The 23,925-nt window shown below is 36.4% G+C and overlaps 2 protein-coding genes across 2 annotated transcripts; both read left to right on the top strand.

Moving 5' to 3' along the window:
* The first annotated feature begins 168 nt into the window (after positions 1 to 168).
* Positions 169 to 8,715, top strand: LOC113696237 (ubiquitin carboxyl-terminal hydrolase 23-like). Its single transcript, XM_027215645.2, has 10 exons — positions 169 to 791; positions 1,537 to 1,651; positions 2,485 to 2,595; positions 2,930 to 3,102; positions 3,301 to 3,627; positions 4,562 to 4,687; positions 5,910 to 6,638; positions 6,943 to 7,576; positions 7,693 to 7,783; positions 8,190 to 8,715. The coding sequence occupies exons 1-10, from the start codon at positions 444 to 446 to the stop codon at positions 8,347 to 8,349; spliced, it is 2,814 nt and encodes a 937-aa protein (XP_027071446.2). The 5' UTR covers positions 169 to 443; the 3' UTR covers positions 8,350 to 8,715.
* A 10,482-nt stretch (positions 8,716 to 19,197) lies between these two features.
* On the top strand, positions 19,198 to 22,665 carry LOC113694743 (probable LRR receptor-like serine/threonine-protein kinase At2g24230). The gene has a single exon (XM_027213606.2). The coding sequence runs from the start codon at positions 19,881 to 19,883 to the stop codon at positions 22,446 to 22,448; it is 2,568 nt and encodes an 855-aa protein (XP_027069407.1). The 5' UTR covers positions 19,198 to 19,880; the 3' UTR covers positions 22,449 to 22,665.
* Positions 22,666 to 23,925: the final 1,260 nt, after the last annotated feature.

The following is a 23,925-nucleotide window of genomic DNA, read 5'->3' as shown; positions in this document are numbered from 1 at the left end:
CCATCGACCAATCAATTAACCACCGCAAGCGCAAATCCATCTCCTGCAGCTGTCAGTATTTCCAATGTAAAATGACCATTACGCCCTTCAGTCAACCTCCCGTCCAATCAAACGGGTTTCTAAATTTACACCTTACCACACCAGATCCCACCGCGTCGAACAAGTATCATCGAGACTAAAAGTAATCCCCTGCGACTCGCCGCCCACAGCCAGTTTTACACTCGCCCGACATACTCCCATGTGTAGGGTTTAAAGCTGTTTTGAGCGAGCTCCAGTCGAAACCCAGAACCGCTCTATTTTTCTTTCTCACACACTATCACACCCCCAGAAACGTATAACATATAATTCTTTGATTCTGTAGAGAGAGAAAAGAAATCAGTCTATATATATTGGATTTTTTTCTATGTATATAGAGCTTTTTTGTTTGAGGTTTTATTGATTTGATGATGGCGGCGGAGACGATGATAAATTCTTTGTCGGTCAGGTCAGTTGAGGATCCGGAAAAGGAGTCGGTTACAACGTCAGATGCTTCGAATTCGAATGCGGCGTTGTTTCATCGGAGAATTGAATTTCGTTTGGCGAGAAAGTCGTTCAATGGGTTCAATGATGGAGGAAACAGTGGAAATGGGTTTAAGCTGGTGACCTTAAACCCGCGTAATTCGAATGCCAGTTTAAAATCGGAGTCCCACAAAACTTGGTCCGGGTACGGGAAGGCCTCCTCCGAGTCTTCCTTGGAGAATCATAGTGGGTTGGATCCGGAGCTTAGCTTTACAATCACTTTCAGGAGAATTGTAAGATTTTTTATTTGTTTTCTAAATAAAGTTTACATTTTTCCATTTCTATTTTCATTTTTATCCAGTAATGTGTTTTTTTGCTGTTTGATTGAGCTATTATGATTTTTTTTCTGGAAACTTTTGTGTCTCTAGAAAGCATTAGTTAGCTAGTTATAGTAGAATAACTTACGGGTTTTAAATAACTTTGTGTTGGTTTTTTTTTTTTTTGTTTGAAAAAATTTGAAGTTCTGGGTTCTGTTTATGTATCGGAAATTTATTGTAACTGATGCTAAGCATTTAGACTTTCTAATGAGTGGAAACTTAGCATAAGCTGGATTGGTGAAACAATGAAGTTCTTATATGGCAAGCCTCTAGTAAACCTCGAATAGCAAATTTGAATTCTTGTTTGTGCATGTCTTTGCCGAGGTTGGAAAAGGGAAATTCATACAAGTGTGAATTATAAAGTGTGTACATTTGGCCTTTTCACTCTGCAATATTCATGCACTATAGTGTAACTTTTTAAATTTCGTCAATCATATCAGTGGTACGTGTTAAACCTATTTTCATCATTGATTCTTCTGAGTAGGTGGTTCTTGTTAGCGTGAAAGTATTGTTGATGTTATACACAAATCATGAATTACACTCACCTGAAATCGGGATATCGTGAGTATATTTATTGGTATTATTTTTCTATTTTGTTTAGCATTTGGAATCATGGTTTTCTTTTGACGCTATAATGGAGTGTAACTATGATTAATGACAGGGTGCTGGCTTGCAAAATCTTGGAAATACTTGTTTTCTCAATTCTGTATTACAGTGTCTGACATACACTGAGCCCTTGGCAGCTTATTTACAAAGTGGTCGGCATAAAATATCCTGTGAGACACTCTCTCTTTTTCTTACATTTTCTTTATCATACGATTACCAACATGAAGCATATAGAATGTGTGTATGAGGAATTCCTGATTATGTTTGTTATTTTATTCTGAATGATGTATTTTGATATGTGCTGTTTTATCATCTGCGGAAAAAGATATCTGAAGGTGAGATAACTTCGACGGACACCTCAGATGTGCTTGTAAAACCTAAAGTGAAAGAGACACAAGAGTTATGAACAATTAAATGATTGAATATGGTTCCAGGTAAAAATGGAAGGTCTGACAATGAGGGATGTAGTGAATTAATACCAAGAATATGTTAGAATTGTTTGATGTTCAAGGAATGCCTAAGGATGAGACGTAGACAGTGCAAATTACCATCTTGAGTCTTCTTGCACTTTGTGATAATTGTTGTTCTGCAGCTTCTTGAGTCTTCTTGTGTGATTTTCTATGTGATGCGTATAACTTCTGGCAGGGCTAGACTGAGTCTTTCGTCTTTCTACTTTTGTAAAAATTCATCCTAATTTCTCTACTTGCACTTTTCTTGTCATTTGCGCTATCAATTCTTTTGAACCGTAGCATCTCTTAGATCTTATGGCCAAATATAATAAATCATGTTAACTGAATGTTTGGCGGTCCTACAACAAACATGCTTGCTGACTTGTAGAGCTTGTCTGCATTAGTTCTTTCTGGTTCATCATTTTTTTTCCTTCTCATGGCTCATTTTGGTGGCTTATATTTTTCTTGAGCCCTGTTTTACATCTGGCGTTCACTTTCAAAAAGGTCAATCATTGGATTCTGATTTTTTGCATCTTTGACATGATGCTATGAAGGTCATATTGCTGGGTTTTGTGCTTTATGTGCCATTCAGAAACATGTGAACCGAGCTCTGGAATCGACAGGAACGGTATTGGCTCCGAAAGATCTTGTATCAAACTTGCGGTGTATCCTGAATTTTTTGCTTATAATGTGTTCGCTAGACTTCTTGTGATGTTGTAGGTTTTTCTTCATCGGCTTGTAATATCATCTTATCTCAATTTAGTTCAATAAGTTTCCTGTTATAGCAGTTTGATACTGTTTGTCTTGACTTTTTAGCATCGTTGGTGATCTTAGTTTCTACTTTTTTTTTGGCTCTTTGTTCCTTCTTTTACATTAAAACTTGTCTGTTATCCAACTTGAAATTACTATATGCCTTTAATTTGGCATTCTCCTCACTGTAGTGGAATTTCTTAGGCTCTAGATTTTTGAGTTGAGTTTGGATCCTTGACAGTTATTTAGGCATATCTCGGAACTTTAGAAATGCTAGACAAGAGGATGCTCATGAGTACATGGTCAATTTATTAGAATCGATGCACAAATGCTGCTTGCCTTCAGGAGTGCCGAGCGAGTCACCCAGTGCTTACGAGAAAAGTTTGGTCCATAAGATATTTGGTGGTCGCCTTCGTAGTCAGGTAAATATGTCTTGCTTAGCTCCTTTTTTGCTTAGGGTATTAGATAATTGGCTACAGAGAGAATCAGAGAGTCAGTCTCACTTTGGGAAACATGATAATTTTTTTAAAAAATTTTTTGATGCTGAAAGATCAAGATTTGATTGTGTTTTTTAGCATATGAGTACCAGAAGGTTTATTAGTCTTCTTATATTTTTACAGGTGAAATGCATGCAGTGTTCGTTTTGCTCAAACAAGTTTGATCCATTCTTGGATTTAAGTCTTGAGATAGTGAAGGCAGACTCATTATACAAGGCACTAGCTTATTTTACTGCCAAAGAGCAGTTAGATGGAGGGGAGAGGCAATATCAGTGCCAACAATGCGAGCAAAAAGTCAAGGCTCTTAAGCAGCTGACTGTTTACAAGGCACCCAATGTCCTTGCAATCCACTTGAAGCGTTTTGGTTCTCATATGCCTGGCCAGAAGATTGACAGAAAAGTTGAGTTTGGCCCTTCATTGGACTTAAAACCTTTCGTGACTGGTCCATATGTAAGTAGTAGATACTTTCTAAGAGTAGTAAGCATATAGTCCGAGAATGTTGTATACTTCCACTAAAATGTCTATATATAAGTTTTTATCTGTTCTTTTCTCAGGCGTATCTTGTGCCTAAATATGTGACATGGAGTGAATAAGTTAATGCACTCAACAAATTACAAAAGCATTTTAAGGAGTGTTACACTCTTAATAGTTTTGAAGTAATAACAAAGAAAAAGCATGTTGAGCAGATATTGCATCTTTAACTTCTTGCTGTGGTTACTGTATGTGCTCTACTGCTGCTTAATTTTTGTATTGTTGAAGTTACTTTCCTGTTTTTGCATGCCATGGTAATATGAAACTGTTTCCAAAAACGACTTTTGGTGATCTTATTTTACTGATTTCTACTATTTTCCTGTTTCTATTGGCTATATATCCTTCTACAATTATTCCAAAACTATTTTCCGCTGTTTACCAACAAAGATCATGCACTTATCAAATGTTTTGAGCCTTTCATACATTTAGACTAAATTACAAGAAGGCCAAATATATATGGGACAGAGGGATTAAATGTTTTAAACTCTTCGACTGATTCCACGAAACCAGAAAAATGTTACTAGGTTATAGGTGTGATTTCTGTTCTTATGATGGGTTATCAATTATCTTTTGCATGATAGACATTCCACAATTTTTATTTTGAAGGGTGATGCTGAATGAGATGAATATTGAGATGCTGAATTGTACAGTTCAGTGCTATTTCTAATAATAGATGAGTAAAGCCAGCCTAGTGCATGTGTTCTGCTATTAGTGTTTAGAAAATGAAAAAGCTTGAAATGCTTTTGCATGTCTATATCAACACATTTTCACTTTGTGTATTGTTCCGTTGTTTTTTTGTATATCTTGGGTTTTCCGTTGTTAACTATTGCTTTCTTTTCTTAATTCATTGCAGGATGGGGAATTGAAATATACTCTCTATGGTGTTCTGGTTCATGCTGGTTGGAGCACTCATTCTGGTCATTACTACTGCTTTGTTCGGACATCAAGTGGCGTGTGGTACTCTCTTGACGACAACCAGGTATCAGGATGTATCAATTTTGTCATCAGTTTCTTCTGCCAATTACAGAACTTAGGACCTATCATTTCTCCTAGTATTTGTGGATCTCTTTCCTTGTTGGATTAAGGTCTTATTAGTGCTATAAATTTCCACATTAATTGTGTATGACCTGAAAATTGATTGACAGAGCTGGTGGACGTGTTATTTTCTTTGGTGGGAAATTGAAGTAACTTGTACCAAAGCAGATATTTGGAGATGCACCTTTTTTATTTTAATATTTGAAACCTCCTTTGGATGGTGGGCAGTTTGGAACTTTTGGGTGTCAATGTGCTAAAAAGAACAGGAAACATATTGCATGAATCAGGGTTGCTGAATGATTTGTTTGGGGTTTGCTATTATTTCATGATTGGTCCTCCCCAGCTTCATAACATGAACTAGCTGGTCAAATCTGTTCAACTCATAGATTATTATTTTTTGGTCTTTATGACTCAGTCTTTAAAGAGGTGAACTTGGTGGAATCCAAGCAGCACGGTTTTCTTCATTATGGGTTGCTTTCTTTAATGTTGCATTTTGGTTTGTGGTTTTGCTGGCAAATGCAACTTACAACCTATAAATCTGATTCCCAATAAATCAAATTCTAGTAGCTTCAGTCTGTCCACAGAGAAAGTGGTGGATCTTTGCAATGGGCTGGGCAATTCATGCGGCCAGACCATGTCAGTCAATAAATGGAACAGTTAATGCTGCATTATGGTAACATAACTGTTTAATGCTTTTAGTTTCGGAACAGTTACGGAATGAATTTAAGGACCTAATGAATGGAACTTGGAATGCTTGATCTTTTACAGAGTTTTAAAATTCTTTTAAGCATCAGAGTCTTAGTTGAGCTTCAAGATCAAGAGTTTCAAAAGAGCTAACTTTTTTTAAGAGAATTGTGATAAAAAAGACTTCCTCCTTGTCACATTGGACAATCAACTCTTTCTAAGGAAAGCGGAATTCTTGCCAAATTCCTCTATCTCAGTTTAAATTGTGGTGCAATGTAATTGTCTTGATTTGCTAGGTTCACATGTTGGTGGAGATAACCATGTCCAGTTGCCTATTGCAGTTTTATATGCCCTCCATCACGTGATGCATCATTGGATTAATTTTCCATTTTTACTTGTTAGGTCGTCTATTGCACATGTTTGTGCAGAATAGATAAATTTTGGCTTCTCTGCATTGTAAACTGATGCACCGTGAATTACAGGTTGTTCAAGTTAGTGAGAGGAGGGTTTTGGAGCAGAAGGCTTATATGTTGTTTTATGTTCGAGATGGAATGTATTCCACACCTAAGAAAGTTGTCGATGCAGTACATAAAGAAAGTATGGTTATAAATACATTTGGAAGGAAAACGTATCCTAATTTTCATCAAGGATCGAAGGAAAATATCCCGAACGGAGCAGTTGGGGGAAAGTTGAATGATTCCTTTTCTGCTATTGCTGCTCAGAAAGAAGTAGTGAATCCTAACATCATAAGCGAAAATCAAATGAAAAAGGATCCTGCTCAGAAAATTAATGGCCCAACAGCTCCTGAAGAATCATGCTTAAAGAAAGACCGTCCTGCCGCAAATTTACTGAAGGTGCCACCTGTGGATGGCCTTTCCAGATCAAATATAAATGGTGGAGATTGCTTGGTGCAATCACTTCCATCTTCTAAGGGATCTGATGGCTTTGTTAATCTTGGGAATTCTAGTAACTCGGGCAGTAGCAGTGGCATAGAACTGACTACTGCTATTGTTAAGCAAGAAGACATCAATGGCTCCCAAAGCTCTGCTGGAAAGAACGAGACTGATTCTGCGGTCATACCAACTAATGGAAATATTAAAGTGATCGCTGGTAAAGATCTCAGTAACGCAGTTGACAGACCACCTAATGGCAATGTCCTCCATAGACCTCCTCAAGATACATGTGTTTCTTTGGAGACTAATGCTGGAAAGGTACTTGATTTGCTTAGATTATGAGAAAACATGGTGATTAGCTTTTATTTCTTTTTCTTACCTGCTTTCTTGGAATTGCACATATGCCATCTGACTTGCCCAGTTGTATCTGCAGAATGTCACACTATTTCAAGCATCTTTCCCATATATATTGTCATTTCTGATTTGATAATTAACATATCTGGAGATAAGTGACAAATTTTTACTTGGCCAGCATAGTCAATAAACAAAGTTACAAAGACAGCCACTTATTCTAGGCCTTCCCCTCCCCCTCTTGCTGCACATCTAACCAAATCTTCTGTAGGTTGGATGTTTCCCTGACAATACTGGTGTAGCTGAGGTAGGTGTTCGAAAGGCTCGTGATAGCAAAGATCTAGCACGCAGAAAACCAGCACCAAAACACTTGCTTTGCGAAAAGTCCCTTAATGACAGGCTGCATTTAGTAAAGAGGAAGCCTTTGAAGCTTGTTGTTACAACCAAGCATCTTAGCAGAAACATCATTTTAGGAGCAGCCTTGGGACGGAGAAAGAAGAAAAACAGGGCCAAACATTGTTGCCCAAAAAAACTGGATGGGAATCGTATCCTGTCAGATCTCGGGCCATCTACTTCTGAGGACTGCAAAACTATAAGCTGTTCAGCTTACCCTCCTAGGAGGCTCAGATCTAGTGCAGATGAGAAAGATAAGGTTCTAGGTTTGAAGAGTCCTTCAAACAATGGTGAACTTCTAAGGGTTGTGAAGGTCGTCCCACGTAGGGATGAAGTTGGTCAACATGAGAAAGTTCCCTTGACAGAAGCACAACCAAGCAAGAGTTATTATTCCACATCGGGCAGAGAGTTATCAGATAATGGAAAATCATGTGGCTCCGCACGCAAGAAAGGTGAAAAGGTGGAGAATGGTTTGATACAGATTCCTGCTAGAGGTTTGGAAGAGACAACTGGTGAGTACCTGCATAATTTTGTCTTTTTAGGGTATTTTAGCTCAATCTAGTTTTTGTCCATGGACTCCCTGCTGGAGCACTGATTATCACTTGTCTTTTGATTTGATTGATTACAGTTGCACGTTGGGATGGTGTTGAAAGTTCTGAAGATATTCTAGAATCCAGAGGCGCTGAAAATCTTAGAATTGGTTATATTGGGGATGAGTGGTGAGTTGAATATAAGTTACTGAGATATTTGTGTTTAGTACTTTTTTCTAATTTATAAATTACAATACCAAGGTTCACATCATTAAAAAGAAGTATGCAGCTTAATTTGTTAAAATCTGGATTGGATGCTGCTGGCTGCTTTGGCTACCACCCATGAATTGTCAGTGAATTCCTCAGTTCGTTCCACTCCTTTTGCCTTGGGAGCCCAATATTCCTACTGTTTAAATTGTGAGACCAGCTATAGACGAGTCGAAATTCTCTGCTCTTTCTGTCGTGATATATTTAAAGTAAATTGGGCTTATTAACCAAATAAAAGTTTCAGGCCTACTTGTTCTTTTAGCTGTTTTTCTTGTATGGAATGATCTCTTATTGCAGTCTCCATTTCAAATCATCTATACTTTTGCAGGGATGAGGAATACGACAAGGGAAAAAGGAAGAAGGTTAGAAGCTCCAAGCTCACATTTGATGGAATCAATCCTTTCCAAGAAATTGCGACGCACAAGGCAAAATCAAAGAAAGCAAAGTTGGACCGATGCAGCTCTGCAAACCAACCATTCAGGATATGATGACTCGGAAGCACAAGGTCTAGAATTTGTCGAATTGAAGAGAATTCCTCGTATAGTGAGTGGCGGCATGTCTGCATTTTTCTGTAACGATTGTTGCTGGGCAGAGCTGAGGGTGTGGTCGAAATCGTTATGGACCAAATTTTTTTAGTCAATGCTATTCTTCTTTTTCCCCACCCGATAAATGTAGTTTTCATCATCTGTTTTGGCAGTTGGCAAAATATGTATTTTGGGACTTGCCTGAGCTCCCAAGTGTTTAGTTGTGTGGGTGACCTGCCAGGCTATCTGGTTTACAGCTGACTCTGCAATTTATCTGGAGATAGATGCTGAGTATTTACCAGCCTTTATTTCTCCATGAAGTTTTGTTTACTGATTGAGCCTCGGCGTTCTCTTGTAAGAGTAGAGTGTTATTTTCATCTGCTTGCTTGACTTGCAACACAACACAAAAAAATGCTTGCTTAAACCTGAGTAAGTTCTAACAATTTGCCAAAAGCTAAACTGTAGGGATTTTGTTCGCATGGAGACCAGGAGGAATCAACTAACTGTGGAGAAATATCTTGCAATGGAGCGCTGATGGACTTACTTGTGGTCCTGCGGACGCTAGACAGAAATGGGGAACTGGGCCAGCGACATGTGTACTTTAGTGGGCAAGCAATAAGCAAAACAACGACAAAGAGCAAACACGATTTCTGTCCTGACCGAATTGCTAGAAGCAAGTACGATTGTCATGGAAAAGTAAACGGACTAATCTCTTTCCTACATCACATATTGACTAAAAATCACCGTATCATTAGTTTCGGAGATTACAAGAAGGAAAGCAATCACTAGTAACAGCAGCATTTACCAATTCTAAGGTGTACGTGCGGATGAGTTTCCGCTAAACAGTAGGATTGAGCGACATGTCTACCTAAACAGATGGAAACCACGGTTAATTACACTTTTTGTCTTTGTCAGGGTCATTTGCACTCTCTCTCTCTTCCTAAATGCACAAAATAGGCACTTTAGACTTCTCGTTTTGAGTCACTTTAGACTTTTGGTTTCAGTTCCAGCATTTAAAACTGGGCTCGTTTTGTCAGGTTGATAGATTGAAAGTTCAAATCATGTTAAATCCAAAGTAGCAGAATTGCACTGCTCTGAACTAGATGTAGAGTTTAACTTCCTCCTTCAGAAAAAAATGTTGGGTCCCCTTTAAAATTCTTTCGAAAGTAAGTTTGGTGTAGGACTATTTTTGTTATTAAAAGAAAATAGAAAGACTAAAAGCATAAGAATTGAAAATATTTATTGTGTATAAAAATGGAAAAAAAAAAAAACAGAATTGAGCCACGATAAGCAAAACGAAAGATGCATTAGAAAGTGTTCTCAGTGAAATATATAGAGAAAACGCATTATGACTCGTTACTCTTTTTTTTTTTTTTTTGTAAACTACTAATTGGAGCATGTTTCAACGCAACACCCAATAAGATCCTATGAAATTAGATTTAGCAATAAAGTATGGTTCAACTTTATAAGTTATTGTTTTGATAGATTTTTCATTAAAAATTGATGCTACTCTGTTTGGTCATTTCGATTAAAAAAAATACCAAATTTAAATAGTTATGCGATTTTGCTATTGATAGCTGCTGCAGTTCAAGTTTCAATTGACAAGTTGGTCAAGAAGACAAAATTCTTTGGGTCATCATATGGAGGGTAGAATTGTACACAAATTCGACGGTCAAATTGGTCAACGGTTTCTTGGTTAGAACTTAGAAATGTAAATAAAATGTTCTTCCAAGAGTAAAGTGCCTACTATTTGTTTGCATCCAAAGTTGAAAAGTGCAAATGACTCGCATTCATTAGGAAACTGTTGTAATTAGCCGCAAAGAAAATTAAACACTACCAAAGAGATCAAGTCTCACGTTCCAACGCTTAGAACCTGTTGAATAATAAAGTATTGCCATTTCCAAGTACTTTAGTTTTACTCTCGTCATTTCCCCTGAATTTCACAACATTGTATATAGTTACTCTATTGTAAACTTTGTTGTTTCATCATATTTCCTTCGTTTCTATTGAACTTGCTTTATTGTGCATGCACATTTCTTTTTACATTAAGTTATGGATTAATTAACCAGTATTGTGGGGTGGGAGGTCAAGAATTCAATCCTTACCTCTCATCAATGTGCAACTATATGTGGTTCAATTGGGCTACCCCCTAGAGTAGGAGTAGACTAGGCTAGATAGGAGTGTGTAAAATTGAAAATTTTCGATATAATTCGACCGAATTTGAATTAAATTTAGAATCAACCTAGAGTAGGTTAAAGTTGGAGTAGGAGTAGGTTAGACTAGATAGGAGTGTGCAAAATCAAAAAATTTTGATTTATCGTCGGAATTTTCGAAATCAATAATTCGGAACTAAAATCGGGTTTTCTGATTTCAAATTATGCAAATTTGGTTCGAATTCGATAATGGGATTTTTTAAATCGGAATTCAGAATTCCTATTTCAAATTCATTTTTCATATATATATATATATTATATATGTAATATAACATTTATATTATTATAATAATTTTTATATTCCTGAATTTGGTGATTCAGAATTCCTATTTCGATTTCAAATTCATTTTTCACATATATATATACACAATATTTATATATATGTAATATAACATTTATATAATAATAAAAATTTTTATATTCCTAAATTCGGTGAAATTGAAATTTATCGAATTTCGAATTGAATTTGGAACGAATTCGAATTCGGAGTTGGTGAATTTGAAATCGAATTCGGTTGGAAATTCTGATTTCAAAGTTTTGAATTACTGATTTCGATTCCGATTTACACCCTAAGGCTGGATGTGCCTCAGTTGGGCCACCCTGGAATAGGTTAGAGTAGGAATAAGAGTAGCTAGGTTAGATGTGTCATTAGGAAAAAAAAAAAGGAAAAAAAAGTTATGGACTAATTGCTTATAACCATCACATATGTCAAGTGGCGATGTTACCTGCATGTGGATGTGGCAGTAATAATTGATAAGAGTAGAAAGTAGAAACTCTCACGCAATAGAAATAATGAAGGCAGGGAACATCCTTCCATTCCAGACTTGTCTTCCTTCCATACCATTTTCACCTTTACATTTTGGGTGTAGAAATCTAAGGATAATATTAATCAATCGTATGTCTGTGAAGACTGAAACAGTCCCACTCTAATTAAGGCTACCTCGATGATGAAACGTGCTTGCTACTCCAGCTTTCACCCAAAAAAAGAAAAAGCACATCCATTAATTTGCTACTCCGATCCAGCTCAAACCTCAAAACGTGGTTGATGAAGATGTTGGATTAATTGCTGAGGTGGAAGGAATTATTCTGCTCACCAAGTCATAGGTTTCTTATGTCCAACCATTAACCAACCAGTCTTGTTTGCGCTGGGACTCTGTGATACTCATTATGGCTAAGCAACTTTACAGTAAAAGCTGTAAGAATCAAGATTGAAGTTCACAACATATACTATATATTCCCTCCGTCCCACTTTGATAGTCCTGTATTCCTTTTTCATCTGTCCCAAATTGTAGTCCACTTTCTAATTGAAGAATGTAGTTGTATTTTAATTTTTCTAAAATACCCTTATTCAATGTAAGTAGTTGTTACTATAAACCTACCCCATTTAATGAGATTTGATTCTTTTTTTACCATCAATTCAAGTTCCCATAAAGTTGTACCATATTTAATGTGAGGGTATTTTAGGAAAATAGCAATCTAAATTTACTTTTCCAACAAAATTAACTACTTTTTCTTAAACTGTGTGAAAAAAGAAACGGGACTATCAAAGTGGGACGGAGGGAGTATGTAGTATTCTTTGAGGTCAGGTTTAATCTCATCAAGGGTTAGGAATAAATTACCCAGAATAACTAACATATAGGTGGAATGAAACTAGCTAGTAATGCAAGAAGTGATAATTAGATACTAAATGTTAATTCTTTTTAACATTTTATGCCAAGAGGTTCAAAATAAATATACCCAAGTCACAATAAACATCTAAATTTCGATACTTTTAATGATCTTTGAAAAGGAAATAATGTGGAAGCAATAATGGTGCCACGACATGAATATTTACTGCTGCCATCATTATCATATTCCTAATTGCTTTCCAGGCAAGCGTTTTGCTTCATCAAATTAAAGGGACTTTCTTTCGAAAATGATTACAAATGTTCTGGAATGCTAGCATTTGCTTTTACATGCATAAAATGTACACTAGTATAGTAAGACAGAAAGGAAATATAAGTGGACATAAACATGCAGGCAGATGCAACTACCACAGGCACAGAGAGAATATTGTGTTTTCAACGAAAAACCAAGCACAAAAAAGGCAAAGCACAGGGCTCGAACTCTTAGAGACGAGTACATTGCATCTCACAGAGTTTTTTTTTTTTTGGAATGAGTTAATTTTTATTCAATAACAAAATATTTCAGAAAAGCACATTTCAATCATTACAAGAGAGAGCTAATTCCAAGTTATCAATACTGACTATTTTATTGCTGGGATAGTGATACAAAACGGTGACATATTTCTCATGGTAGGAGTAGGTCACCATAATGATAGATTATTTACTAGTTTTGCCTGAAACCACCAATTAATTGTGTATTAGTTGAAGACAAGCAAACGAGAAGGTCAAACCAAACCACTGTCTAAATATTCAGCATTATCCCCCCAACACAAAATTCTGTAGTCAGGCTTATGATAATATTAACCCCGGTGGGTACGATTCACATAAACAAGTGTTTAAGTTGGACCCTGTTGAGTAAATTAAAAAGACCTCTTGACTTTTGGATGTCAGATTAGACCCTGATCAAATACCTTTTTGGGATCGGCCGGCTATTGAATAAACCCATGTTCAATCTATGGATTCTCCTTTTAATTGTCAAATTGTGTATACAACCTTTTAATCACTAAGTTCAAATGCATCAAGTAGCTTACTAAACTATTCCATTGAGTCAACAATTTTCAACTAGGATAACTTCGGCTACTCACGAATGAGATAATAGGTAAAAATTTTGGGGCACATATAAGGATAGGTACGTAGTAAACACATCTTTGATTTTTTTTAATAAAAGAGAAATTTCATTATTTTAAAAATTGTCCAACATGAATTACTCGACAAAAGTAGGAGAGAAATTCTAAAGAGATTTCGCAAAAAATGCGAGCTCATGTGCCACAAAATTTCGCGGTTCATATGCCAACTCACAAGATTTCGCAAAAAACCTAAGTTCATATGCAACGTTATTTGTCTCTCTCAGAATCCAATTAACATTAATCGGAGCTATGTATGTGTGGATGTTTGTGATGAAAAAATTACATGAACTTATTATTGCCTGATTGATTTCGTCACAAAATTAAAGAGAATAATCAATCACCGACGTAGTTGATAATGTAGAATATGTGTTAATGACAAAGACCACTTCTAGAGAACGAAAAAAGAACTACATACACCCTTTTCTTTGATCAATTTATGGGTATCTTTCAAATATGTTTTCAAGCCAGCTCTAAACTATTAACTCAGAAAGCTACAGCCGGTTTTAGTTGACTGGAGTAGATGTTGAAAAGAAACATTAATACTTAGAGTTTGAAGAATAAAAAAGGGGATAATTTCAGAAACCTCCCCTGAGGTTTCTGACAGTCTCAAGGACCTCCCCTGAAGTTCCGAAAATCCCTTATACCTCCCCTGTCAGATTGTTGGGTCCCAAAATGACTTGAAAAACGTTGAATTGACACAAATATCCCTGCTGTTGAAGTAATATATTCTGATAATAACATGAATTAATTAGTGAAATGAGTAATAGAAAGGATTAAGTAACTTAACTGGAATTTGATAATAAAATGAATTGCTAATTTGGGCTAAGAGAAAAGGCGCCAAAAATTGCATCAAACTAGCAAGCTTTTTGGTTGGACTGTATCTTGCATCCGATAAATACGAATTCCTAGAAAATTGCCTAGAAAATTTTCTAGAAATTTATTTATCGGATAAAATAAATTTAAACCCATTGTTGAATAAAAGACCAGCTCTTTATGGCTTTCGTCCATTATACTTACAGAGTACCCATTTTCCTTAAATACTAATTTATTTGTCGGATAACATAAAATAAACCCGTTGTTGAATAAAAGAGCCCCACTTTTCAAAGCTTTCATTCATTATAAGAACAGAGTACCCATTTTTCTTAAACAAAAATTTAGTTATTAGATATAATAAAAATTAACTCGTTGTTGAATAAAAAACCAGCTCTTTATGGCTTTTCTCCATTACAACAACATAGTACCCAAGGTGCCTTAAATAGAAATTTATTTATCGGATAAAATAAAAATAAATCCGTTGTTGAATAAAAGACCAGCTCTTTATGCCTTTCGTCCATTATACTCACAGAATACCCAAGGTGCCTTAAATAGAAATTTATTTATCGGATAAAATAAATTTAAACCCATTGAATGCCGAAATTAAAATAAAATAAAATAAATTTATTGAATTAAAATAAAATTTTTTTCCAGTTCTAATGAATTTAGAGCCTTAACTGCTAAAATTTGTAGACGCTTTCATTGCAAATTGTAAATCATTTTATAATTTGCAGTTAAATCATTTATATTGAGTACATGGCATTACAGCTGAAGCAAAAGGAAAAATCATGCCAAAATATGGAAGCATCATACGAAACAATGATGGGAAACTGAGGTACATGACCTTGCATTTGTTAAATGCAAGGTACATGACCTCGCATTGAAGAAATGCGAGATACATGACCTCGCATTTAAGAAATGCGAGGTCATGTTTTCTTTTTCTTTTTTTTTTTGGATCTTGGTGGCTGGAAAATGGGGGATAATTCGCATTTAGCAAATGCGATCTCAATGAACTCGCATTTGACAAATGCGAACATCCCTTTTACAGAACATGACACCCTAAACGCCCCCTTTGTAGAATTTTTTTAAAAACCATCACCACATTAGAAATTTCTCTGGAGTTCGACTGCTCTACTTTGGCAAACTGTATATGATCCTCCTTTTGCATGCTTGAACGTTGATCTGTTCTTTGGCTGCTCACTTCACCTTCTTCAGGTCCTTCGAACCACTGAAAGAATTTGCAATTTGAGCAACAGAAATAGAGCTTGTTCGGATTCCTCCTGCTCTCAGAAATCTTAATACTTGCTTTCCGATGACAATAGCAATATCTATTTCTTATTGAAAATGAAGTTGGTGAATTCCATGATGAATCTGCCAGGCTTGAAGAAGCCATGTGTATCTGTTTGTACGTAGTTCAGCTTTGCTACTTGTATGAGCACTTTTGCAGAAACCTCAGTCACAACCCAACAACATTCACTGTATGAGCACTTTTGCAGAAACCTCAGTCACAACCCAACAACATTCACTGGTTTCTCTTGCAACTTCAGTAGGCAATTATATAGAGCTCCAAAGCAACACTACTGTTTCTTATTACCGTTACAAAGAACTACTTTGAGAGCCGTTGGCATGAACTAGAAGACAATTTCTTGCAATACAGCTTTACCTTTTTCCATCAGTTTCACATACACCCCCCGCAATTTCAAAGGAACTAGATTCCATTGAAATTTTCAACATAAACATCCTCACTAATGACAATCTTGAGGGCAGAGGTGGAATTTGATTATTTTCTTTCTCCTGAAACACATTTTATATTCATTGTCCACCTCAATTGGGTTGGACCTGAAACTATCTACTTAGTTTTAGGGGAGGTATAAGGGATTTTCGGAACTTCAGGGGAGGTCCTTGAGACTGTCAGAAACCTCAGGGGAGGTTTCTGAAATTATCCCATAAAAAAGTTTGCCGGCATTTGAATTTGTGCACATGACCAAATGACATGACCTTGATCATTAGCTGTGCTGCCGGTTTGATTTCTTGATTTATTGGTTTCTTCTTCGTTCTCACTTCTCAAGCTTCCTCAATCAATGCAAATCATTAAAACACCACCCCCACTTCATCTCTTGTCGGCCTTGGCGTGCTCAACCAAAAGAAAAAAAAAACCAACCAATTTCTCTCTCACACACTCACATCCACACAACACTTGGAACAGGGGTTGGCATTGTCCAATCTCTTGTTTGATTAGAGGTGATTACTCATTGTTTTCATTGTTTATGGACAAGTGCGTCATATGATCAATTTGATTTTCACATGATTAATCATGAGACCTTAATAAGGTTAATTATCTGTCCACGAATGGTCAATGGTTGGAATATAGATTATGATCGGTGATCACTTCTTGGGGCCCATAAGGACTGAATAGTTTGGTATCTACGAGACAATTTTTGGGCTTATCAAGATCATGATATTGACTTGAATGTGTTGGTCGTAGCTTGAGGGATTTCCAGTTTCCCACAAAGGATGGATTATTCTCACAGATATTTGATATCAAAGGATTTGTGAACCACAGGATTTGAAATCTTGTAGAGACGTTTAAGATATTCAAGAGCCAGTTTGGATTGTTATTTTCTAAAAATTTTGTAAAATATATATATATATTATAATAATTTGATATACGTAAAATAAAAAGACGATTGAAAAATGTTCTTATTTTTTAGTTAAACGGTATGTAAAGTATATAGATGGATTTAGTTGCAAAAACTATTAGAATCATGATAACCAGTTAACCCTAGTACATTTGCGTACGCTATTGTTGGTTGATTATACTGCAAGACATTTTTTTTACATATAAATACTAGAAGAACATTGATAATTATTTCTTTGACAAATACGAGATTGAGAGATTTGAAACATCACAAGCACAAATTTTGAACTTACTAAGTTCAAACTACAAATCTCAGGAATGTACAATTAGCATAGAAAGGTAAATGCAATCAATAGAACAAGATTGAAAGAGCATGATTTGCTTCAAGGAGGACAGTAGTGTCTTTTGGAGAATTATAACAAAATTTCAAATTACTCATATTTTAATTTCAAGGAGGATTAGTTTTTTTTTAATGTGTTTTTAAACTGTAGTAATATAAGTGAAAATTTTTTACTATTGATGAGATTGTTTATGAGGTTATTTTTTGTGTTTTTGGTATTTTTGATGGTTTTTTTGTCTTTTTGATATTGTTTTTAATATTTTTATAATTATTTTTATCTGTATATTACTATAACATTGTATTTGAAAATCTTATTTTTAAAAAACTGACAAATCAAAATTTCCTTGCATTTCTGTCTGGTTCCTTAACTTGCACGATGCAGCGACATATAAAACACAAAGTACCACTTTTGTCAAACCTGGTCCACCAAGCTAACGGTTCTGATGGGGCGACCCCAATGCAACTGGTCCGCTGACCTGGTCTGCTGGCGCAATTTCCATCAAATGCTGATGGAAGAGGGTAAAAATCCAAGTTGGAAAACAGAAGCAAATTACTTCCACTTTCTCAACAAATGGTTATGAACAATTGCAAAAGGGCATACTTCCTGATCTAGGAATTAACCTGAATTTGGAATTTATTCACATTTCCAAGAAACATATCTTCTTTTAAACTTTAGTCCATCAGGGCCAACCTTGCCATAAATTATATAATACATATCTTGAGGAAAAATGTCACGGGCAGAACTTAGAAGTCAACTAAAACAACCGCCCTGCCCACTTCAATTTATGTTCTCTACCTTTCATATAAAGTATTGTACCAAAAATCAAGTAAAGAAGAACAAGCACACTTTGATACGTAATGGTTCATGTACAAAAGGACCAACCAAACATGTTATACGGTACAGTACAGACAATCTCTGCTAATAATTCTCATAATTGAATGAATTGAATATCTTCTTCTAATCTAATTGGGTTTCTTGTGAGTTTCCCTTAAATTACTCTTAATTGGGTCCTCTAACCGTTAACCTCCTGGGTGTTTCTGATCTAATTGGGTGTGTGTTTCTATCTCTTGACAGAAAAAAGAATATCTTCTTCTATTTGGAGGCTAAAATAATCAGCACTCACATGGCGAATGGTAAATGCTATACACTCACTAATAATAATAATAAGAGATCAAATTCTTGACTTTTTATAATGGTGAACCAATTTCTCCCTGTCATGATATGTGTTGGCCAATTTGTTGCCTTTTACAAGCCGCTAATATTAAGTGTCAAAAATGCCTTTCGACCTAAGTTACTTACCACTATTATTATTTTTATTATTTAAGGACTAATAAGGATAAAATTAAATAAGACAATAAATTCACTATTGTGTCCAAATTTTCATGGATTATCACTAGTCCAAAGCCTCTGGATTTTTGTCTATAAACACTCAATTGCTTCAAGTTCATATCTGCATCTAAATACTGAAGTTTGCATTGTAACGACATCCTTGAAAGTTGGAATTCCAACTAAATATTACAAAAAAAAGGTAAGTTAAAATTGGAAACAGATTTTTTGTGATTAACTTTCCCTATTATATCCATAAAAAAATGGGGAATTATTTTGGAAGGTAAACAACCCAAAATTTTGTACTTGTTATCTAATTAGATAATACAGTGGTATTTGCAATTTGTCTAAAAAATATCTACAATTCTAAATTTATGCTTGCCTAACAAAAATTGTAGAGAATTCTAACCGGTAGATATAGCAATGAAAAGTAGTTTTATTTTGTCCTTTTTGCCACATCTTTATTGACTCCCCAAAATTACTTCACCAAAAGGGACTAATTGATGGGATTTATTTTGGAAACAGATGCCACTATCTTAAATGCAGAATCAATGCATTGTTCTTATCAGAAATGTGGGGGAAAAAAATAATTGAATCATTTGCCAACAGCCCTTTGATAAATTCCACCAACCAAAAAGACATTTTCTTTCAATCCTTTGTCATTTATTAAGCCCAACTTCTCACCACTCCATACAGCCGTACAGCACTGTCAATTTTCTCCTCCCAACAAACAACACCCCATTTCACTGAGTTCACTCTCGCTTGTTTTAAGGTAGTCTGGCAAATTTCTTTCAGTGTTTGATATTTGTTTCTTTTGGGATAATTGTGTGAGCCAGTCTTGATTTTGACTTAAACAAAACCGCTTTTAGTGGTGGTTTTCTGTCCCCCTTGTAATTGAGTGAAACTGCAAGCCCAGAAGAAACAATGCTCACGTTCATTCTCTCAAGACCATCCCCATACACTTACAACTTTTGTTCCCTCTCTCAGGGAAAACAATAATAAAATCCCATTTTTGTTCTTGATAAAGAGTCTCCAGTCATGTGCTGCTCACTGCACTTTCTGGGGTTATGGGCACAAAAAGACCACCACAAAGTTGAGGCAAAAGTGGTTGGTTCCTTTTGCCCAGTGGTAATATTCCCTTGAAAGCTGAATACCACTTCCTCACTGGAGTTTCTGTTGAGAGGTTGGGGGGTGGTTATGGAATTAATGTTGGTGTTCCAGAAGTCAGAAAAAATAGTGATCTTTCACTGCCCTTTATGCTGCAGAGAGGCTAAAAAAGATTAGTCGTTTGAAGTGACTTTGGGGGGAGTTCTGCTGGTGTTTTTTACCTTTTTTTCTGTTTCTTGGTTGCTAGTTTAAGGCCTCATTTCCAAATGGGTTTTAGTTTTTTTAGCTCTTTTTTTATTCTAACACTGTTCTTCAGGCCTTTGGTTTGTCAGCAACCCAATACAGATGAATCCTTTGTCTCTGATTTCTTGCAGAAAATGGGTTTAAATTCTTCCGATATCTACAACTTTTCTGCCCCCTTTTGTTCATGGCCTGGTGTCTTTTGTGCTGCCAATGAAGAAAATGTTGTCAAGTTGGTAGCTTCAGGGTGGGGTCTTTCGGGTGTAATCCCTGATTCTACCATTGGCAAACTTGTAAAGCTTGAATCTTTGGATCTGAGCAATAATAAAATCACTGGTTTGCCTTCTGATTTTTGGAGTTTAGGTTCACTCAAGAGCCTTAATCTTTCATTTAACTATCTTTCAGGGGACCTTCCTAGCAACATTGGTAATTTTGGCCAACTTGAAATCTTGGACCTTTCTTCTAACCAATTTTCTGGCAGTATCCCTGAAGCTATAAGCTCCCTTGGAAGCTTACGAGTTCTAAAACTCGACCGAAATGGGTTTGAGTTTAGCATGCCTCTGGGGATCCTGCAATGCCGTTCTTTGGTTTCGCTTGATCTTTCGGGGAACAAGTTCAATGGTTCTCTTCGTGATGGTTTTGGTGCTTCATTTCCAAAGTTGAGATATTTGAACATTGCTGGAAATGGCTTCACTGGAAAAGAATCAGATTTTTTGGGGCTGACATCAATTACCTATCTCAATATTTCAGGAAACTATTTTCAAGGTTCAGTTGTTGGTCTTTTTGAGGGGCCATTGGAAGTGCTTGATTTGAGCAGAAATCAGTTTCAAGGTCACATTTCTCAGGTAAATTCTATCTCCAGTTTCAGCTTGTCTCGCTTGGTTTATGTGGATTTATCTGAGAATCAGCTTAGTGGAGAGTTTTTCAACGACTTAAATGAAGCTCAGAATCTCAGACACCTTAATCTTGCACACAACAGATTTTCCAAAGAACAGTTGCTGCACATTGGTATGCTTTCTGGTTTAGAGTATCTGAATTTGTCTGCAAGTAATTTGATTGGCGAAATGCCTGGTGAAATTTCGATGTTGAGTAATCTGAAGACACTTGATCTCTCTAGGAACCATCTTAGTGGCCATATTCCTCTTTTAAGCATCCAAAAACTCCAAGTACTAGATCTTTCCTATAACAATATAAGTGGTGACATCCCAATGAAGCTCATAGACAAGCTACCATGGATGGAGAGGTTTAATTTCTCTTACAACAACCTTACCCTTTGTGCCTCAGAATTCTCCCCTGAAACCCTCAATTCAGCTTTCATCGGCTCATTGAACAGCTGTCCAATTGCCGCAAATCCTGATCTTTTCAAGAGAAGAACTCAAAAGCATCGGGGCCTCAAGCTTGCCGTGGTGTTAACCATCTCCATGGTCTTTTTGCTTTTGGGATTGCTGTTTTTAGCCTTTGGTTGTCGAAGGAAAACCAGAATGTGGGAAGTGAAACAGAATTCTTACAAAGAAGAACAGAATATATCTGGCCCCTTTTCATTCCAGACGGATTCAACCACTTGGGTTGCCGATGTTAAGCAAGCAACATCTGTCCCAGTAGTTATATTTGAAAAGCCTCTGTTGAATTTCACATTTGCAGACCTCTTGTCTGCAACTTCTCATTTTGACCGTGGCACATTGTTGGCTGAAGGTAAGTTTGGACCAGTGTATAGAGGATTCTTGTCTGGTGGGATTCATGTAGCTGTCAAAGTTTTGGTTCATGGATCGACCATGACTGACCAAGAAGCTGCTAGAGAGCTTGAGTATCTTGGTCGAATAAAACATCCCAATCTTGTCCCATTGACTGGATACTGCTTGGCTGGAGAGCAAAGGATTGCTATATATGACTATATGGAGAATGGAAACTTGCAAAATTTGCTTCATGACCTCCCACTGGGGGTTCAAGCTACAGAAGACTGGAGCACAGACACGTGGGAAGAAGATGATAACAATTCCATTCAAAACATTGGCTCCGAAGGATTGTTAACAACTTGGAGATTTAGGTACAAAATTGCACTTGGCACAGCGCGTGCGCTGGCATTTCTCCACCATGGCTGTTCTCCTCCTATTATACATCGAGATGTCAAAGCAAGCAGTGTCTATCTTGATCTGAATTTGGAACCAAGATTATCTGATTTCGGACTTGCTAAAATTTTTGGCAATGGTCTGGAGGATGAGATTGCTCGTGGGTCTGCAGGATATGTGCCGCCAGAATTTCTTGACCCACAGATTGGATCCCCTAAGAATCCAACACCTAAGTCTGATGTCTATGGATTTGGAGTCATTCTTTTTGAGCTGATCACTGGGAAAAAGCCTGTAGACGATGATTATCCAGATGAAAAGGAAGCAACTTTAGTTAGTTGGGTGAGAGGATTAGTGAGGAAGAATGTAGGGTCAAGAGCTATTGATCCAAAAATCCATGGTACTGGACTAGAGACTCAAATGGTGGAAGCTCTGAAGATTGGATATTTGTGCACTGCTGACCTTCCCTCAAAGCGACCAAGTATGCAACAAGTAGTAGGGCTCCTGAAGGACATTGAACCTGTTTCATAGAGATTGAGCCAAAAATTTACAAAAAATGAAAAGTTCACTTCTTGGCAAATTTACCTATCTGTTAATTTTTGTTATGAGCTCTGTGCTTGCTTCCATTAAGAGGTTGTACAGTAGTATGGATTCCATTGAAATGTTTCCATGTTTCTTATTTGCCTTCTCATTTTAGTGGGAGGAGGACCTAATTTATGTGCACAGGTTTTTCTTCTTGAGTTCAAAATTCTCTTCATACCACCCTCACTTGAAGAAACTCGTCTCTCTTTCATTTTCTGAGTTAAAACGCAAAATGTACGACGTTCTATTGTGCAGTAGCACGGTTTCCATTCAAATATTTCCATTCTGTTTCTTCACAAACTTTTTGATGATTTGGAAGCATTTTCATAGATGATTGAAGCACAATGGCGGACAATAAATAAGAACTCGCAAGATTATGAATAGAATTGGCAATGTCTCTCATCCTCACTTTTTATGCGTTCGTCGTTCTTTCTTCTGTAACAAAGTATTCACTTCTAGATTCTGGTCCCTGGTGCAAGTTAGTAGTGGGCAGCATGACACTTGTGAGAGACATAATCTGCAGCGCACTGCGGTGGACCATTTGGACCATCGTCGTTTATATTTGCAGCCATGCATGTAAGACAGGGAATGATAAATTGATACCTTGCTTTCCTTCAAATTTTCTTTGTTCATATGCCAATACTAGTCCACTAGGTCCTGGATTCGTGCAACTTCGTTTGGCTATTTCTGTAACTTGTTCTGTCTTTTGTGCCTTACCTGTTGCGCAGGGAAATCAGAAGTTGAATCTCCCAAATCTTTGATATTTCAATTTCTCAAGTCATTACATGCTTTTTGTTGTACTTGCTTACTTTGACGCTACTTGTGCCTTGTGTAACTTTTAAATGGTGAAAATCGAACACAAATTGAACTGCAGCCAAAGGTTATTCACTCTTCCCTGTCCTTACCTCAGCCAGCCCCTCTCCCTGAAGAAGTAAAAGAAGAAAAAAAAAAGAATGCCCAGGCAAAATGAAGAACATATCAACATAAACCTTAATTAATGGCTCCGGATCTTCTATACTCGACATCTATATCAAGCAAATAATGATTAACTAGCTTCAGATACTATGTTCCTCCTCCATACCTGCTACATGCTATACACTAAGCCAACAAATGTTTGCTTTCCAAGTTTGCAGCCCAACATGGTTAAAGGCCATGTTCTTGATTTCAAATGGTTAATTCTAATTTTGCTCGGTTAATCATAGATGCATGTACTAATAGTGGTAATTTTATAATTTTATTGGTAAAAAATTAAAATAAAAAGGAAAAAGAATGAAAAAAATTATTTTAAAGTCATTCTAAATATAAGCATATCAAACAACAGAATTTTATTAAAATATTTAAGGGTAGTATTGTCATTTTAAATGACAACGGAGATATATGTAATTTTTCAAACCTCACAGGAACTTTGTCAGAAACTTCTGGGGAG

Source organism: Coffea arabica, chromosome 6e, assembly GCF_036785885.1.
Source record: "Coffea arabica cultivar ET-39 chromosome 6e, Coffea Arabica ET-39 HiFi, whole genome shotgun sequence".
NCBI lineage: Eukaryota > Viridiplantae > Streptophyta > Magnoliopsida > Gentianales > Rubiaceae > Coffea > Coffea arabica.
This window is presented reverse-complemented; position numbering and strand designations above follow the sequence as displayed.

Coding starts and splice junctions, on each gene's coding strand:
- LOC113696237 (XM_027215645.2), top strand. CDS start 444: ATGATGGCGGCGGAGACGATGATAAATTCTTTGTCGGTCAGGTCAGTT. Junction 792..1,536: donor CAATCACTTTCAGGAGAATT/GTAAGATTTTTT, acceptor GATTAATGACAG/GGTGCTGGCTTGCAAAATCT. Junction 4,688..5,909: donor ACTCTCTTGACGACAACCAG/GTATCAGGATGT, acceptor CGTGAATTACAG/GTTGTTCAAGTTAGTGAGAG.
- LOC113694743 (XM_027213606.2), top strand. CDS start 19,881: ATGGGTTTTAGTTTTTTTAGCTCTTTTTTTATTCTAACACTGTTCTTC.